The following is a 20214-nucleotide window of genomic DNA, read 5'->3' as shown; positions in this document are numbered from 1 at the left end:
AATTAATAAACTATTGGAAAAGCAAAACTATATAAGTTGATATGATATTCTTGCTTGTGCTATAGTTAAAAAGATATTTCACCCAAGAATGAAAATTCTGCCATCATTTACACACCATTGACCTTGTTCCAAACCAGTTTGAGTTGTTTTTGTTACGGTGAACACACAAGAATGTATTTTGAAAAATGTTGGAAACCCGTAACCATTGATTTCCATAGTATTTGTTTTTCTTATTATAGACGTCAATGGTAACAGGTTTTCAGTTTTCTTCAAAATAGCTTGTGTTCTTCCCCCTCCACAAAATGTTTTAAGCAAGAGTGGGAAAAAAGAATTGGGAGAGGGAATTTTGGAAGAAATGTGGCATTCAGGTTTTGAGGATATTAATAAACACTCTATTAATTCTAGACATTGTCTTATTCATATGTTACATCATGTAAAGAAAAAAATAATTGAATCTTCCAAAATATTTCACCCTTTTGCGACAAATGTAATTCATCAGATGCAGATCTATGTCAGAGTTTTAAGATAAAGAATTACTGGAATGGAGTTTTTAAAGTTCTTTCTAAGGTGTTGAAGTCGCAATTATAACTGTATCCATTGTAACCGTTGTTCTTTGAACAAACGCAACAAATACACAACATAAATTGCTCTCATTCTGTTTAACCAAGAAGCTACTGCTACTCTTTTGAAAAAAAAGGAACCCCCTACATGTCAACTGTGGCTTGGAGAAATTACGTCTGTTATATTTGGAGCAAATCAGAGATTATTTGAAAAGAAATCTCGAACAATTTGACAAAATTTGGAATGCTTTTATCTGTTACCTTGAAAAAAACCTTGTCAAATAATGCATCATTTCTGTAATGTTTTAATATGCTTTGTTATCATACTCTGTTGTTTAAACAGGTCTTTGTAACAAGTTGGTTTGTTATGTGGGTGTTTTTTTTTATCTATTATGATTCTAAAAAAAAAAAAAAAAAAAAAAAAAAAAATATATATATATATATATATATATTTTTTTTTTTTTTGCTTATATTATATGTGGACAAAATATGTAAACAGAATCCTTTTTCTTTCTGAATCTGTCTTCAATAAAACTTATTTGACAAAAATAAATAAATAAATAAATAAATAAATAAATAAATAAATAAATAAATAAATATCTTGTGTTTAGGGGAACCAAAAAACTTAAACTGGTTTGGATCACAGATGAACGTTAAGATGGAGGTATTTAAATTTTATGGGTGTACTTTCACTTCAAGAAGACAAATGGATTCAGACATTAGTAATTTGTGATATAATTCCAATTTAAGTGAAAAAGTATCAAATTTGCTGTCTCATGTGTCCATTTCAGCTGAAACTACTGTGACCTGTGTGTACGCTTGTGGAGTTTTGTAAAGACGCACATTTTCCCATTGAAGCTGAGTGGAAATGAGAGGAAGTGCAGTAATCAGCAGGTGGTGTTTGCTCAGGTAGAGGTGACAGACATTGAGCTGAGCTAGAAGTGGAACTGCTTCCAGGCATGAGAGGCACGCAAACTCTCCCATCTGCAGATGGGACGCTGATGACATCATCCCCAAGCACCTGCCTCTGATATCAGCTTTATCAGAGGCTAATAACTGCGGAGACAAACGCCTCAATGATGAGCTACCCTCTTCCATCTCTTCAGGCTAATGTCTTCAGCTCAACAGGACAGCCTGTAATAGCTGCAGCTGCTGGACAGTTAACGGTCCCAAACACAACCTGCGTTAAACAATAACAACACTTCAATTCTTCTACAGCAAAGCAAAGCTTTGTTAAATCCCAGGCTTCAAGTGCCACTGTCATAGCAATTATTGCCTGGGCTTTGAAAAATCCAGCTGTCAGGCCTTGTTAAGGATTAAACATGCACTGAACACAATGCACTTCCTGCGTTAATAAGAGTAGTACTATGAAAAACTCTCAGGTGAAGCGCATTCAGTAAAACAATTAACCCTCTATTGCACGCATTACCAAAACAATGTTGAAACGAAATTTGGGATTCACTTGTCTCGCATAAAAAGGACCTCATTAGTAGAGTCAAACACAAATTTAAAAAAATAATTTGGGATGAGGATGGATTCTTTTTAGGTTTGCCATTTGGTGCTTGAAAGAAATCGTTCAAAGACAGATTTTTATTCTTTTAAATGTTTGTGAATATTCCAAAGTGACATTTCTTTCCTTCCTTTCTTTCTTTTGCAAGGCTTGAAGCTTACGCTGCTATTCTGAAACAATAATTGGAAATGGAATGCATTTAAAGGATGGCGTGTTTAAATCAAGTATTAATCTGACTCCATTGTAATTAATCTGACTCCATTAAAAATGTTATCATCATTGATACAGATAAATAATCTCAACACCTTAAAGCAGGTAAAGTTGTTTATTAAGTTACAGTGCATCCGGAAAGTATTTTTAGCTTTACTTCTTCCAATTTTTTTTCTTTTTTTATGTTACAGCCTTGTTCCAAATAAATTGAATTCATTTATTTGCTCAAAATTCTACACACGATACCCCATAATGACAATGTGAAACAAGAGTTTTTGAAATTGTTGCAAATTTATTAAAAATAAAAAACCTGAAAAATCACATGTACATAAGTATTCACAGTCTTTGCTCAATACGTTGTTGATGCGCCTTTGGCAGCAATTACAGCCTCAAGTCTTTCTGAATATGATGCCACAAGCTTGGCAGACCTATCTTTGATAACTTTTACTCATTCTTCTTTGCAGTGCCTCTCAAGCTCCTGTTGGATGGGAAGCAACAGTGTACAGCCATTTTTAGATCTCCCTAGTTCTTGTGAAGCTCCTCCATTCATATTTTGGCGGTGTGCTTTGGGTCATTGTCCTGCTAGAAGATGAACCATCGCCCCAGTCTGAGGTCAAGAGCACTCTGAAGCAGGTTTTCATTCAGGATGTTTCTGTATATTGCTGGATTCATCTTTCCCTCTATCCAGTTCCCACTGCTGAAAAACATCCCCACAGTACGATGCTGCCACCCCCATGCTTCACTGTAGGGATGGTATTAGCCTGGTGATGAGCGGTGGCCACCCTACCATACAGGCCTGAATGGTGGATTGCTGCACAGATGGTTGTCCTTCTGTAAAGTTCTCCTCTCTCCATAGAAGAACGCTGGAGCTCAGACAGAGTGACCATCACGTTATTGATCACCTCCGTGACTAAGGCCCTTCTCCCCTGATCACTCAGCTTAGATGGCCAGCCAGCTCTAGGAAGAGTCCTGGTGGTTCCAAACATCTTCCACTTACGGATGATGGAGGCCACTGTGCTCATTGGAACTTTTAGAGCAGCAGAAATATTTCTGTAACCTTCCCCAGCCTAATGCCTTGAGACAATCCTGTCTCGGAGGTCTAGAGACAATTTCTATGTCTTCATGCTTGGTTTGTGCTTTGACATGCACTGTCAACCCTGGGACCTTATATAGACAGGTGTATACCTTTTCAAATCATGCCCAATCAACTGAATTTACCACAGGTGAACTCCAATTAGGCTGCTGAAACATCTTAAGAATGATCAGTGGAAACAGAATGTACCTGAGCTCAATTTAATGCTTCACAGCAAAGACTGTGAATACTTATGTACATGTAATTTTTCATGTTTTTTATTTTTAATACATTTGCAACAATTTTATGAAATAAATTAATTTAATCCATTTACTTTCCGGATGCACTTTATCATCATTGATAAAGAGAATCTCAAATTGTTTTTTAGGATACATGTTTAAATATTCAGACAATAGAATGATACAAACTTACATACTGTATAAAGAAATTAGCTGTAACATTTAAAGTACTGTGTAACAAAGATACTTTCTTAACATATGAGGCTACGGTGCGGTGCGGTGCAGTGTGGTGTGCGGGAGACGCAGAGTAAAAGCCATTCTTCCAGATCAACAGTTACCTTTCCTTTTTATACCCTGAGCAAAACATTGTCAATCAAATACCAAATCCTCTAAACCAGCCGAACATCAAAGTAAAGTTGAGGAGATAAAGTGGGGGAGAAGTACATTAACATACTCTCCTTAGGCCATGACTCAACAATAGTAAACAGATCTTATATTGAAATACATCAATTTCTCTATTGATTTCATCACTATAATGCTGAAGTCATAAACTGTCAAATGTCACCAAACATGACAAAGTTATAGGAAGGAAGATCACAAGCAGACAAATTGTGTATGGTGAAAAGTACATGGTTACTGTAAGACAAATGGCAGAGACGTGTATTGGAGCTGTGATAAACTCTGCCATGCCAGGAGGACCCAACCCATGCTTGGAATGTCTCAGTAGTCCATTAGCATATAAGGAATAGCATATGATATTTTCTCAGTTTACACTTTCCTTTTTCCCTGGTCCTTAAGTCTTTATAATTATGAGGTACTAAATCATAAAAAAACAAACAAACCAAAATATTTAAATGCTAAAAATGTTGATACTTCAATAAAAAGTAAATAAATAATAAGTGCAATATAGTGGATTTAAATCCCCTACGTTCATATCCAGCCCACTATCATGCAGAATTGCTTCAGGCAACAAACATATTTAAGCAAATTCCTCAAAACATTCAAATAATTTATATGTTCAAAATGAGAAAAGCCTGCTTACTAAGGAATATAAATCATGTTTTTGATGGAGGGAAAAAATAACAATAAAAAAGCCTTTAATAAAGGCAGATTTCCAGTACTAACTTCCGAAACAAGTATACTGTATTGTGTGATCAAAAACTAGTTGCTAATCCTAAATAATCATTTTTATTGGCACCAATTGAAGAAAAACCAGAGCAACAGAAGGTTAAACGGTCCTGCCTTACACAAGACATCAAACAAGAGAGCAAAACACAGAGCTTTGAAACCGAAAATATATGAGGACTTGAAATCCTCGAGTCACAACACAACATTACAAGCCGTCATCAAGGGCTTGCTGTCCAGACACAGATTAAGACCTAGACTGATTCTGAAAACTAGCCATTAACGGTGTCATTTTGTCCAAGCCTATAGATTTAGCTGTCTGGGAAACGCTGCTCTCATATATTATTGTTTACAGCAGCAGATTAAGTTGAAGTACATACCGTATACATAAAGGATGTAATCATCGTAGGCTTCTCCCACTAAGTTAGATGCCACACAGCGGTACGTTCCGTTGTAGGACTTGTTAAGGTTTTCGATGAAGAGATCAGAGCCAGTTACCAAGGCGTGGGAGGGGAAATCATCATCCACTTTGAGCCAGTTAATTTGATGAGGCCTGTAAAACATCAGAGTAATCATTTAGTGCTCAGTGTGAAAATGTTCAGACAGAGGCAGAGAGGATAATGCGCTTTATTCAGGACAACTTTAGAGCTGCTATAAAATCACCACCTGCAAACAAATGCATACAATGCTGTCAAAGCTCAGCTGCAAAGACTTGTTCAGTTTACTCCACATATCAGCTGATTTCTGTTGCAAAATATGACAGTTTTTATCATTAATAGATCATTAATAGATAATAGATCCAATAAATACAGCTACAGTATAACAAACTATATATTTTAGATATTTATATATCTATTTTAGATTGAGCTCTATCTAAATGTCTGTCTGTCTGTCTGTCTGTCTGTCTGTCTGTCTGTCTGTCTGTATGTCTGTCTGGTCCACATTTACTAAATAGTTTGAATTAACACAAGATATAAGCATAGGTTGGAGTGAAAGGTTCTGAGACTGATTATAAAACATTATAAAACATTACAATAAAACTGCTCAAAATAGCATACAATATTGTCTTAAACACTACAACCCACATTGAGAGATACAACAGTATTTACATTTGCACAACAGTTAATGCATTTCCCAAAACAATGAGTACAAACTGCAAAACCTAGTTGATAACCTGCAAAAGTGTGTCACTTGCTCAAACTGGAGAGCTCATTCCTCAAAAGGTAGTATTGATATCAATGTCAGTGTCATCAAGATGAAATGTCCTGACACCATTGTTTATGAACAAGAAAGTCAAATGTCTTTGTCCTGTTTTCATTATGATAGTTTACTCTGTAATTTTTTTCCATTGCTAAAAAGTAAGATTTTGGTGACACTTCTTGAAAATGCTCAAGACAGCACTATTTACTATTTGCACAGCCAATTGAAAACTATAGTAAAGTTGGACATCACTGCATTTAGTAAGGTATCTGAGTACAAGCCACTGAATATCTGTTTCACATTTTTTATGCATATGCAATGCTAATTTATTTACAGCATTGTGCAAAAGAATAAATACACCCTTATATGTACATATTGGAACTGAACCTACAACATACACAGGTCTGTAAATCATTTATCAAATTCTTTAATTTAGAAGACACAAATTGCAAAATGTTATTGCACTATAAAATAACTTTAACTAGCTCATAATTCAATTTTTAAAATGTATTATTAATAATTTATTTATTTTAATGATGCATTTTCAGCTTCAATATTCCAGTCTTCAGATTCACATGATCTTTCAGAAATCAATCTAATATTAATAATAATAATAATAATATTATCAATATAATTATTATTATTATTATTGTTATTATTGTTATTATTAATTATCATTATTATTATTAGTAATGGTATTTTTTATTAATAAAAGCAAAATGACCTGAGTAATAATTTCATTTGAAACTTCATAAAATAAGCAATAAATACATACTTAATAAATAAGTTTTTAACAATTGAACATTTTTTACAACATTTAACAAATGCTGCCTTGATATACAGATTAGTTTTATTTAAATTATTTAAACAATAAAAAATTAAAAAAAACTTTTGACCAGTAGTGTAAGTTTGACGTCTTCAGCCATAATATTCCTAACTACCTTCTTTTTACCTTTAGTTTGCTACTAGTGAATTATGCACAAAAACAACGCCACACCCCGTACACTGTAAAAAATCCTGGTTGCCTTAAACTTTTACGCTGAATAAACTGAACATTTTTAGTCTATTGGACTTATATTATGTTAAACTGCCTAAAAACAGCTTGCCTAACTTATAAAATTAGGTTAGAAGATGAATAACTTTGTTTAATAAGTTACAATGACCTAAAAACATTTGATGCCAGGACTAATTGTTAATATAATATTTTTACAGTATACTTAATATTCCATTTTAGTATTCAGAAAAGGGGGTGAAAACTGGGGATGTTTGCGGATTTACTTGGTCCCTCAATGGTAACTCTGGTGACCCTAAAACAGATTGGGCACCCCTCACCATCCACCACCCCCCACTCCCCGTAGGTGCCCATACATCCTGAAATAAATGTCTTGGCAACACCCAGTTTACACATAAAGTGGTTTGCATTGAGCACTAAAGTGACCTTTCAGTTAAAATGAGCAGGATATGACAGCTGTTATGTGATATACTCTTATCTAGCCAAAAACTAAATTGCATTTGAATCCTTTTTGGTCCAAAAAAGCAAAGCACAAAATACTCAAAAGCAATTAAATGCACAATTATATATAATTCAAAATATAAACACATCAAAACTGAGATCTGTCTGTCTATGGAAAAAAACAACTATATTTGATATAAGCAAAAGACTATAAATACAAACAAGTTTTGAAATCTAACTTCCATACCTGTCTATATAACCAAACTATTCTAGTTATCATCTGTTATTATCTGCATGATAAAGCAAGCAAACAAATTCATCTGAAATGAGTAAAGTGGCTCGAGGGCCTTGTGTCGGACTCACTGCGGTTTTCCTTTAGCTTTGCATGTCAGCTCGAGATTTTCTCCTTCTCTGGTCAAACCCTCTGGGAATCCCACCACAATCTTCACTTCTGGTTTATCTGCACAACGGACACAACAAAGACACAAACACACACTCGTTTCCATTTGCACTGCGGTACATTGATTGGGCTCTGTACCCTTGAACCTATTGTATCTATCTAATTATCATTCTAAGGCCACATACCTGCCTCTCAGTCTGATTAGAAAACATCCCCGGCAGGTTTGGACATCATTTGCGTGCTCGCATTTATACATTCACATGTATTACGCATTCATACTTAATACAAAGAGCAGCACAATGAAGCCAGCAGATCTTGTGGGCTTTAGTGTTCACATTACACTATATTAAGTCAACCCAGTGAGCCTAAAAGAGTGCGAACATGACAGGATGTGATTTTTATAGCCCGGCTAAAGCGTGTGAGGGAGGATGACACTGCTATGAATTTAAACAGTCAATTTAACAGTACTGTAAAATGTTTTTTCTTCTTCTCTTTTATCTATGTTAGTCAAAATGTCAAGCTGTTACAGTTGAGCTGATCCCTCCTGCCTTTTCTTCTCAAAGGTCACCCTGAGCAGTCAGCTATCTGAATAAATTAATATTCTGCCAAGATTACAAAAGGGTAGGTTAACCTTTCCAGGACTTCCCGTGCCACACAAAAAAAAAGGTGCAGCAAACGCTCTTAATCAATGCATTATTTGGCGGACAGCATTTCATGCTTACGCATAACAAGACAGGGTCTGTTTTAATTAAAGCAAATGCCTAGACCTTGGCCAGGTTAAAAGGAATAGTTCAGACCAAAATTTTATTTCTGTCATCATTTACTCACTCAGTTCCCTTTCAATCACATACAGTATGACTTTAAATCTTCTGTGCAAGAAATTAAAATAAATCCTACAGTTCATAGTGGCCACGGCTAAAACAGGAACATCAACAAATGGATATTACAATAATGCATACGATTTCACGTCTTCTGAATTCACATAATATGTTTAGGTTTGACATTTTAACCTGTTATTCACATAATCTTCCCCTCTAGTGAACTGCAAACGCCAAATGGATCACTGAGTCACTCTGAGTCAAGAGACCAACTGTTCAGTCTAAAAGAATCTTTTGTGGTTCAATGAGTACGTTTACATCACTATCTAATTTTAAAATAATTAAGACAATCCTCTGATTTAGAGTCTACCATTCCCAGGTAGCAAAGAATTCTGGCCCAGATTTGGCATAAAACTGACACAGCAGGCATTTGTCCAAGACTGTTATTAACAGTCTTAACAAGTTATTAACTTGCCTGAGACTTGGCCCAGATATGGTCCATATTGCACCTGGAAGCCAGAATTGGTTCAGTCATGTACCGTAATTCACTGCGACGTGGGCTAAGCAAATGCTGATGGTGTGGGCCAGATCTGGGAGTGAGAAATTTTGCTATGTGGGTCTTAACAGTGATTTTTGATTAACTGAATATGATTATGGTCATCTAATCAGAAATCGACACGTGGACATGTGGAGTGAGCCGATTTTAGTCACATTATTGGGCAGTAGACATTTAAACGCTTAATCTATTACCATCGTGTAGGATGGTAGTAGGATATTGAATAAGCACGCAGCATACAGGATATTGCATACATTGAATGCATGAAATGTTCCTGAATGAAAGTGAAAGTGCCAAACTGCAGTTAAAGTCGACAAATTAAGAACAAACATTCGAAATTACATAAAAATCTGGAGGAAATGTGGATAGCGTGGTGACGGAATGATGTTAATCGAATTATGTGCTTTAACATGTAAACTAGGATCATGACAGGAACATTAAAAAAGTAACTCATGTAAACACCTTAATCATATTGTAGTCCTATTCAGATATACTATTTAAATAATTTGATTATTGATGGCTATGTAAACGTAGTCATTGAAAACAACTGGTTCACTTAAACTTAATTTTTAATGAATTTAGTCATTGTTGGAGCTTGAAGGGATAGTTCACCCAAATATATACATTTACTGAGCATGTTACAGTATACTAAAACCAGTATGGGATTTTTTTTCTGCTGTTGAACACAAAAGATGTAAACAAATGTTAAATGGCCATAATAAAGACAGCAAATAGTAGGAGAGAAAAAATGAAAAAATATTGTGGAAGTCAGTGGGTATCTTAGATTTTTCAAATATCTTCTGTGTTCAGCATAGGTAGAGGATGAGAAAACTCATTCATTCATTCATTTTTTCTTGTCGGCTTAGTCCCTTTACTAATTCGGGGTCGCCACCGCGGAATGAACCGCTAACTTTTGCCCCTCCAGCCACAACCGATCTCTGGGAAACATCCACACACACACACACACTCATACACTACGGACAATTTAGCCTACCCAATTCACGTGTACCGCATGTCTTTGGACTGTGGGGGAAACCAGAGCACCCGTAGGGAACCCACGCGAAAGCAGGGAGAACATGCAAACTCCACACAGAAACGCCAACTGAGCCAAGGCTTGAACCAGCAACCCAGCGACCTTCTTGCTGTGAGACAACAGCACTACCTACTGCGCCACTGCTTCGCCCTGAAAAAATTATGATTATTTTTTTTTTTTTGATTGAGATGTCTTTTAATAATGTAGATTTGTTGTTACTAAAAAAGCATGGAAATAAACAAGACACACAGCTTAAAGGTGCAGCATGTAAGTTTGACACCCAATAGTTGAACTAGGTATTGCATTCCTGGATCAAAACAAATGCAAGGGAAGGTTGCCAAACTGACGACACTCGATAGAGGGAATATTTTCCATATTAAAAGGATTTTTCTTCTAAACAAGACCACAAATTGATATATTAGAAATGGCTTCTATTTCTTACAACTGAACAACAGAAAACTGACAATGATCACCTCAGGTACATTTCATGTGCTTTGTCCAGTGATAAATGCTCTTATTGTGAGTTTAAATGCCATTTTACATGACATTTATTGCCACACTACTAAAAGCAGCAACCCTAGTAGCAAAGAATTCTGGCCCAGATTTGGCATAAAGCTGGGACATCAGGCATTCATCCGGCACTGGCATACAGCATGTGGCCCAACCATGGCCTGGGTTTGGCAGAGGTGGCACCGTCTATCATGCGGCACACAAGATTTGGGCCAGATGTAAAACGTAATATTTGGCCCTGATTTTAAAAATTGATTGTGGGCCAAGTGAGTTTGGCCAGTCTTGACCCACATTTAAAATACATAAAAATAATTTTTGATTAAATAAATTAATTCTACCAATCAGGTCACTGAGAAAAAACAAGGCCCATAGTGTGCCTAAAGCACAACGCTTTATAGGTTTATTAATTTCATTGCAATCGTGACACACCAACCTTACTGGCCCAGTTCAGGCCCAGTTATGAGTTATTAACTTGGCTGAGACTTGGCCCAGATATGGTCTGTGTTTGGCTCTTGTCTGGAAGCCAGATTTGGTCCAGTCATGTACCGTAATTCACAGTGGTATGTGGGCCAAGCAAAACCTGATTGTGTGGGCCAGAGCTGGGCCAGAGAAATTATGCTATGTGGGAACAGATAGTTTACTTCAGATTGTGAAAATGAAATAAACCATTTGATATTGAACTTTAGATCTGTGACTCAGTGCAAGCCAATCAGCATGTACATTTAATAAGGTTAGAAAGGTTTATTATGTATTAAATAGATAAGAAAATGTTATATGTATTAAGTAGATTAGAAAATTTCGTGAGCGAGTGCATATTCTGTGCTTCTGAATGACTGTGTTTAAATTTCTGTCATGTTTTGTCTGCTTTTCTTCTACCAAACTGCTTATAGCTGCAAATCTCGTTATGTTGCATGTTGTTAGGACAGAGAGTTACAATGTAACCTGCTCACCTAATGTTTACGTTCGTAATATTTCCATTATTTGCTAATTAATAACACCTCATGTAAAACTCTGAGTTTGCGTCTCATTTTGGAGTCTGCTACTGCCCACCGGAAGTTGCATTTCAGTCATGGGTGCATGCTTTGAGAGCCTTTCTGAATGAATGGCTGAAATACGCGGTTTTCCAATAAGGCAATATGGGAGCTGAAATATAATTGGCTAACCAAACCAAAACAAAGACAAAGGTTCCAACAAGTAACAGACATTTTTAAAACAGAATAACTGACTTCAGCAATGCTTTTCAGATAAACAAAAATGTTCACTTAGCACGTTTCTTCAATATCTGCAAACACAATATGGTATTTGTATGTTTTAGAAGAGTCAAAAACTTACATACAGCACCATTAAAAATATTTTGGGGGTGAATAATTCCTGTAAAATAAGTGAGTCTTGGCTTCTCTTTTGTGAATGTCTTTAAAAAAGGTCTAATTGTGTAACAAAAGGTTCTTTCGCTCATTACAACATCAGTGCTGCATGAAAAAGCTTAAAAAACCATTACTTTTGTTCCACAGACAATATGAAATATGACATGAGGGCGAATCATTTAAATTTTTGAGTGAACTATTCCTGTTAAGCTTCTCTTGTGTTCATTCCTAGTTGTGTAACTTTCGTTCTTTACAGCATGATTCAGATTGACCTCGCATGCAGGTGGGAAAATTAAAACAAGGCAATTTTACAGTTGAAAGTTTTCTCTCCATCTTGAGATGACTCACACTGCACTTCCAGGTATTTCTGGGCCTGGAAGTCCTTCACGGCTGGATGGTCAATGATGCAGATGACGGCCACTCCATCGTCCTCCTTAGAGACGGTGAGCCTGAGCCGGCTGGTGACAGTGAACATCCTGTCGTATAACTCCTCCACAGTCGCCTCACCTGGGAACGACCGCAAGAGTGACATGTCAGCCATAACAAGCCAGCTCTCCCCACCTCAGCCTGCTCATAATAACAACACCAGTTCACCAGGAGAGGGAGGAGGGTCATGAGGAACCACACCGTCACCTTCAGACAAATTTCACATTCATTTATTGTGAGAAACAGGACTTGCGAGTGCAAACAGTCATGCATAATAAAGCGTGTGTAGGACAGAGTCTTAGGCGTGTGTGATGTCCAAATGTCACAACACGGCATGAAGCACAGAGACAAACGACAACTTTATTTTTTTACTGTGCGACAATTAAATGCTTTTCATTTTGGGCTTCCCACTTTCATTCCCACTGGTGCAGGCTAGTGCTGTACTTGTACTAGTACAAATCTATCACAGGTTGTACTTGTATTTCCCAAAACCATCATTAGCCAACTAAATAAGCATGGTAGGTGTAAAGATAATGCTGAAAACATAATTTTAAAGATCTTTAAAAAAAACAAGAAACAACAGCAGAGTTCAGACCCCAGCTATAATGATAAAGATGTATAGAATTATTATTATTGATGTGATTATTGATTGTGTAACTATTGAATACATAAAAGAGCCTTCTGTAGTTTTGGTGACTGTGTTCTCTCATTTAAAAATGCTGGGGAAAATGAATTGTTTTGTCTTTATTCCACTAGACTGTGGCTACTAAATTTACAGTTTACTTAGGCTGCATTTACACTGCAGATCTTGATAGTCAATTTAAATTTTGTCACTTTATCTGATTTTTTTTTTTCTGACCTCCTTACATCATCTTTTAAAAGAGACTCATATCCAGTTGTCTGTATTTAAACAGCACACGGCAAAGACGCGATGACCAGGAAAAAAAAAAAGAATGGGTGTTGACTGACAGCTGATAATAAAAGAGCACTCTTTTCTCCATTCCTGTAATATGTTCACAGGATTTCCTTTTTTTAAATTATTTAAGACAAGTTGTTTCACTTTAGTGCATGACAGAAAAGATCTAATTTTGCCATCTTCATTTAATCTAGGCCTTTTTAAACCAGTAGGCATATTAATGTAGTCCATCACGTGATTTATGCGCATGACAAACTTTATGCCACAGTTTTATATTACTTTATATTGGTTACATAGCGGAGTCTGTCTCTCTCTCTCTCTCTCTCTCTCTCTCTCTCTCTCTCTCTCTTTCTCTCTCTCTATCTCTCTCTCTCTCGTTAACTTGCTTAAATACTTGTTACTGATGATACTACATTATGTAGTGTAATTTATTAATGAAGAGTTGTAAATATAAATATATATATATATATATATATATAAATATATATATATATATATATATTAGGGATGTAACGGTATCAGAATTTCACGGTACGGTAATACCTCGGTATCAATGTCACGGTACGGTATTTATTGAATCATTTACAGGAAAAAACAAAACTTATGAAAATACTCCAAAAAAGTGCCAAAAGTGTCAATGACATACAAATTAGCCATCTATCTGTAAGCTTTGAAACAGGAACTTCAATTTTAATAACAAAAAAATATTAAACCATGTAAAAAAAAATTTAAGTTTTTAATTTAGTATTGTTGAAAACTCATCACATTCAACATTTAATCACTCACTCACTTAGATAGAGATGGGTTTAAAGGAAAATTATCATATAAATATAATCTGGTAAAAGCTGGTATCTCTGGGCATTTACAATGTCCCCTGCAACAGAAAAAAAACTCTCATTTGGTACTGAGGTTTCTGGGACAAGAGAGATATGACTTATATGACTTATTTCTTGAGCGCCGAAAACGGAGCTTTTTGGAAACGCTGGAGAAGCCGTTTTCATTCTAAAACGCTGCTGCTCCGTCTCAGTGTGGATGGGGAAAGACGGAGACATCTGAAAACGGAGGCGGGGCTGCAAACGTTCGCCTATCTGATTGGGGCTTTTCCTCAATATTAAGTAGCCCACACACAGTTCAGTCTTGCATCCTCTTCTTGTAAGTTAAGACTTCGCAAGTTTGATCAAGGCTGCAGTCTCCCCCTTCTCAGTTTGATATGGAAAACATACCGAGGACACGGGTAAATCTTCAAAGGGAACAGTGTACTTTATAAATTCATTCACATCACCCTGGCTACGTTGTTTCACTTTCTCATCAATAAAATGTAAACATGATATAAGGAACTGCCTATTTTCTTTTTAATATTAGCAACTTAACAGACAGCAGAAATGTTGAGGCGTCGTGCTGCATATATGAGCGTAATCTTCACTGTGTGCATATTTATAACAAAACGGAGCCGATAACAACTGCCTCCTTTCAATTTCAGTGAAAATACGAAACACACCCTCTCTTTGGCTGAATATCAGTTTTAATAATCGATAATTATAAAAGTATAACATACAATAAGTTTATACATTGTAGGAAATAAAGGCAAGCGATCAGTCAATGTACCTGGATTAATCATTAACTTATCTTTGCGCTTAACCAAAACATGTTACCCGTGAACAAGTAACTTAATAGATTCCAATGACCAAAGTCAGGGAATTGGCCTATGTCGTTAGATAAAGACAACAAGATGAATGAAATATCACGTTTAGCAAATATAGCGAGATCAGATCCAGCGGGAGATGCTTGATGAGCAGTCCGACAAGCAGAGCTCTCATCTGGGTAGAAATGCTGGAGCGCTTGCCCGAGAGTGTGTGTGTGGTCACGTGATGTGCGTTTTCAGCGTTTTGGTGTGGACGGAGAGCTGTTCAGAAACGCTGGGTAAAACGCGAGTGTGGACGCGGATCGTTTTCATTCTACAACGCCGTTTTAAAACTAAAATGCACTCTTGTAAAAGGGGCCTTAGAGTTTTACAGCTCTTTTTGATCCCCGCTTCTAGCAGCACACTCCATTTCCGCATTACTGGATCTGTAGCGACAACAGACCGCAAGGGATGATGGGGATTGTAGTTTTCGCTACCTCCCGTTCGCTTCATTCGCCTGAGCAAATTTTCTCAGAAGACCTATAGTTTTACCGAGTCATGCGACTTCGGTAATATCGAAAAAAATTAATATTGCGGTATGACGGTATTTACAATACCGTTACATCCCTATATATATATATATATATATATATATATATATATATATATATATATATATATATATATATATATATATAAACAGTTTTTTTTCCTTTTTTTAAGGTCTGGTTTTGTGGTGGTTGTACTTTAAAATTAAATTAATATAATCTTAAAACTAAACCTTTCAATGTAGACAGGGCCTCAGTCTGAACAGCTGAAAAGTGTCCCAAAACTACAGTATTAATCCAATTTGGCAAAGAGACTAATTTTTATCATCAACAGTACAACTTAGTATGTGCTTACTGCTAAATTAAGCAAAATACACAGTTGGGTGAAGTCACATATACTGTTGTTTGAAATGATCTCAGAATAAATATCTTCCCACACAGATTTGAAAATGGATGTGTTTCTTGACACCGATAAATAGAAAGCAGTATGGTTTGGACATTATTTCTGCGTGAATCGTACTTCATCACTGTCATCGCTAAACTAATGGATAAAAAATAGATTTTTTTTTGTAGACAAACCTCTGCCAATGTGACCAATTAGTGCTACAAACAACAAGGCATAGCATCTTCCAACATCATATTATGTTATTTTTATATAAACACTATACATATAGTGGTTTAAGTAAGAATTTGTAAATAGTAAAATACAATTACTGTAACTGTAGTTCCCCTTCGGTTGGGGAACTTCAGTGCCATGAATGGGAGGATTCGGATCAGAAGCCGCTTGTCTGGAGAGTATTGAACGGGCCAATGAATGAAATTAATTGGCAGCGTAAGCTTGCGCAGGTGTGCGGCATCTGCAATTATCTCAGCATATAAGCACACCTGAAGCCAGCAGACGCCATCCTTTTCGCTTCAGATCCTTTCTGAGTGAGTCGATGAGGGTTCCTCTTGCTGATCAGCACTTCAGAGCGAACGAGTGTGTCTCCTGGTCCAGAGTGGGTCTTCGCGGTGGCAGACGGTCGAGCTGGGTTTCTCCCTTGCCTGCGGTTCTTTGGGTCCGGTCCTCCAGAGCGGTGCGTATTGTTGCAAACTTTCCTAAAAGAGCAACACAGTCGTGCAGCACGTCCTTTTCAGGATGGCGCTCCGACTGTGCGTTTCTGGATGCGGGGGTTTCCTGGCTCCGGATGATGGACACGATCACTGCATTGCATGTTTGGGGGTCCAGCATGTTAATGCGGTGCTCGCGGGCGGTTCATGTCGTCATTGCGATGCCATGACCGTTGCACAGCTAAGATCGCGGCTAACTTTCGCAAGAGAGCGAGCCACCCCAGTTGCCTCCTGTTCTAAAAAAGCAGCGGGCGCTCGGGCAGATCTGAGGGTTTCAGCGGGAGATAATCCGCCGCCCACGGGCTCGCGGACCTCTCGCTCCTCACGGCGCTCCATCCAAGCTTCGGGTAGTGGGAGTGATCCGTCTAACCAGATGGTAGCTCTCACACTCGCTGACACCGGAGATCAGATGTCCTCCGCGGCATCGGAGGGTGGGCTTTCACTGTCCGACGAAGATCCGGACCCGCTCGCCCCCTCCGGGCAGGTGAGCGCTGTCAAATCGGATCCTGAAGCGGACATGTTAGCCGTGCTTTCCCGGGCTGCTTCGGCCGTGGGGTTGGAGATGGTTTATCCCCCAGCTCCGCGGCCGGACCGACTAGATGGGTGCTACGTAGAGGACCAGAAGGCGAAGCCTTCGAAGCCTCTCGTCCCCTTCTTCCCGGAAGTGCACAGTAGGCTCACGCAGTCTTGGAGGGCACCTTTCTCTGCCCGTGCTGCGTGTGCCTCCGCCCTCACCGCCCTTGACGGCGGAGCTGCCAGGGGGTATGAGGCGATCCCGTCAGTGGAGCGCGCTATCGCGGTCAATCTTTGTCCGCGCGGCGCCTCTACGTGGCGGGGTTTGCCCCGCCTCCCGTCCAAAGCCTGTAGGTTGTCTGCCTCCCTCGGAGCCAGAGCTTATAAGGCTGCGGGCCAGGCTGCTTCTGCTTTGCACGCGATGGCCACCTACCAGCGCTACCAAGCGCAGGCGCTGGCCGAGCTGCACGAGGGCGGGCCCAACCCAAGCTTATTACATGAGCTGCGCACCGCGACCGACTATGCTCTTCGGACTACTAAGTCCGCCGCGTGTGCGCTGGGGAGGACGATGTCCACACTTGTGGTTCAGGAACGCCACCTCTGGCTAAACCTGGCCGATATGCGCGATGTTGACAAAGTTCGCTTTCTTGACTCGCCCATATCCCAGGCTGGCCTGTTCGGTGACACCGTCGGTGAATTCACCCAGGAATTCAAGGCGGTGAAAGAGCAGTCGGATGCGATGGGCAATGTCATCTATCGGCGTGGCCGTAAGCCCGCTCCGCCCGCTGAGCCATCCACCTCCGCTGTTCCTCGGGGCGCCCGCCAACGAGTGCTGCCCCGCCCCCGCCTGCGCCTCCGGCCAAGCGGGCGCGGCGTACACCTCGAAAGCAGGCAGCCCCTCCTGCCCAGGGCGCCGTTAAGTCCGGTAAACGGACCGCGAAGCGTCCCTGAGACAGGCCATCCGGAGAAGAGGAAACTTGCTCTTTCCCCGCTGGAGGGCGGGGCCCCGATAACAACGGTACTTTTCAGTGCCACCAAAACATCAGTAAAAGAGCAATTTTTCCCTTCCCCGGATGTGACTGCACGAGTTCTGCCAGTCCGGGACGCGCTGCCTTCCGGCTCGCAGACTCTACGTGCTTCGCCAGTGGCTCACGAGCGCTGGGGGGACGGTCTCCCTTCCCTCAGCCCTCCAGCCCCCTCTCCGGAGTCAGGGTGCGGAGCCAGAGCGAATCGCTCTCCTCCAGCTCTTCCGCGGGACCCTCGTGCTTCCCGGATCAGCACACCCACTCCGCGCTGCCCCACCGCTGGTACATCAGCGATTGTAGCGATGACTCCATTAGCGAGGGCTCTGCCTGCCTGGTTAGCGCGGGCCAGCCCCTCGCGGTGGCTCATACGCACAATCAGACTCGGTTACGCGATTCAGTTCGCGAAACGGCCCCCCAAGTTTACGGGCGTGTATTTCTCCAGGGTCAACCCCCTGTCCGCCCCTGTCTTGCGAGAGGAGATTGCTGCCCTCCTGGCGAAGGGTGCAATCGAGCCGGTTCCTCCAGCCGAGATGGAGAGTGGGTTTTACAGCCCATATTTCATCGTACCCAAAAAGAGCGGTGGGTCACGGCCAATCCTAGATCTGCGCATTTTGAACCGCTGTCTGCACAGGCTGCCGTTCAGAATGCTCACGCAGAGGCGCATTCTCCAATGCGTTCGTCCTCAGGATTGGTTTGCAGCCATAGACCTGAAGGACGCGTATTTCCATGTCTCCATTCTTCCACGCCACCGCCAATTTCTGCGGTTTGCGTTCGAGGGTCGAGCGTGGCAGTACAAGGTCCTCCCCTTCGGGCTCTCTCTGTCTCCGCGGGTCTTCACCAAACTCGCGGAGGGTGCCCTAGCGCCCCTTCGGCTCGCAGGCATTCGCATACTCAATTATCTCGACGACTGGCTGATTTTAGCCCACTCGCGGGAGCAATTGATTATGCACAGGGACAAGGTGCTTCGGCATCTCCGCCTACTGGGGCTTCAGGTCAACCGAGAAAAGAGCAAACTCGCCCCCGTGCAGAGGATTTCTTTTCTCGGGATGGAGCTGGACTCGATCACCATGGTAGCGCACCTCTCCGAGGAACGCGCTCGCCTGTTGCTGAACTGTCTGAGGGAGCTCGACAGCAAACTAGTGGTCCCACTGAAGTTCTTTCAGAGGCTCCTGGGGCATATGGCATCCGCAGCCGCCGTCACGCCGCTCGGGTTGCTCCATATGAGACCACTTCAGCACTGGCTTCACGATCGGGTCCCCAGACGCGCATGGCACGCGGGCACACACCGGGTCTCGGTTACTGCGCTGTGTCGCCGCGCCCTCAGCCCTTGGAACGACCCCTCGTTCCTACAGGCCGGTGTGCCTCTAGGACAGGCGTCCAGCCATGTTGTTGTTTCAACAGACGCTTCCAACACGGGTTGGGGGGCCGTGTGTCGCGGGCATGCGGCTGCGGGCCTCTGGAAGGGTGCCCAGCTGCATTGGCATATCAATCGCCTAGAGCTGTTGGCAGTGTTCCTCGCTCTCCACCGCTTTTTACCGGTGCTGGAGCGGCAACACGTGCTGGTCAGGACGGACAGTATGGCGGCGGCGTATATCAACCGCATGGGGGGTATGCGCTCTCGCCGCATGTCTCAGCTCGCCCGCCGTCTGCTCCTCTGGAGTCACCCGCGGCTGAAATCGCTGCGCGCCATTCACGTCCCAGGCACGCTCAATCGTGCAGCCGATGCGCTCTCACGACAGCTGTTACGCCCTGGAGAATGGAGACTCCACCCCGAGTCTGTTCAGCTGATATGGGCGCTATTCGGGGAGGCCCAGATCGATCTGTTTGCTTCCCCCGAGAACGCTCACTGCCAGTTGTTTTTTTCCCTGACCGAGGGCTCTCTCGGCACGGATGCACTGGCCCACAGTGGGCCTCGGGGCATGCGCAAGTATGCGTTTCCCCCAGTGAGCCTGCTCGCGCAGTTTCTGTGCAAGGTCAGGGAGGACGAGGAACAGGTTCTGCTAGT

General features: G+C 40.8%; 1 protein-coding gene and 1 long non-coding RNA gene across 8 annotated transcripts in view; one reads left to right on the top strand and one right to left on the bottom strand.

Moving 5' to 3' along the window:
- Window positions 1-5797, top strand: part of LOC147840607 (uncharacterized) — a 32794-nt gene extending 26997 nt beyond the window's left edge. The window contains exons 3-4 of one of the 2 annotated variants that reach the window (XR_015509347.1): window positions 1352-2385; window positions 2745-3684. This is a non-coding gene — a long non-coding RNA (uncharacterized LOC147840607). Of the gene's footprint in view, window positions 1-1351; window positions 2386-2744 lie in introns of both variants that reach the window. The other variant, XR_015509346.1, reaches the window with a different exon arrangement.
- The window catches only part of cadm1b (cell adhesion molecule 1b), a gene marked incomplete at its 5' end in the record, with an annotated part of 352349 nt that overhangs the window by 81007 nt on the left and 251128 nt on the right, over window positions 1-20214 (bottom strand). For all 6 annotated transcript variants that reach the window (NM_001423722.1, NM_001441347.1, NM_001441348.1 and 3 more), the window contains 3 exon segments: window positions 5097-5269; window positions 7733-7829; window positions 12399-12557. In NM_001423722.1, coding sequence (NP_001410651.1) covers window positions 5097-5269; window positions 7733-7829; window positions 12399-12557 — 429 coding nt within the window.

Source organism: Danio rerio, chromosome 15 (assembly GCF_052040795.2).
Source record: "Danio rerio strain M-AB ecotype USA chromosome 15, GRCz13ab, whole genome shotgun sequence".
In the NCBI taxonomy this organism is placed as follows: Eukaryota; Metazoa; Chordata; class Actinopteri; order Cypriniformes; family Danionidae; genus Danio; species Danio rerio.
The sequence above is the reverse complement of the archived record's forward strand: the minus strand, read 5'-3'. Positions and strand labels throughout refer to the sequence as shown.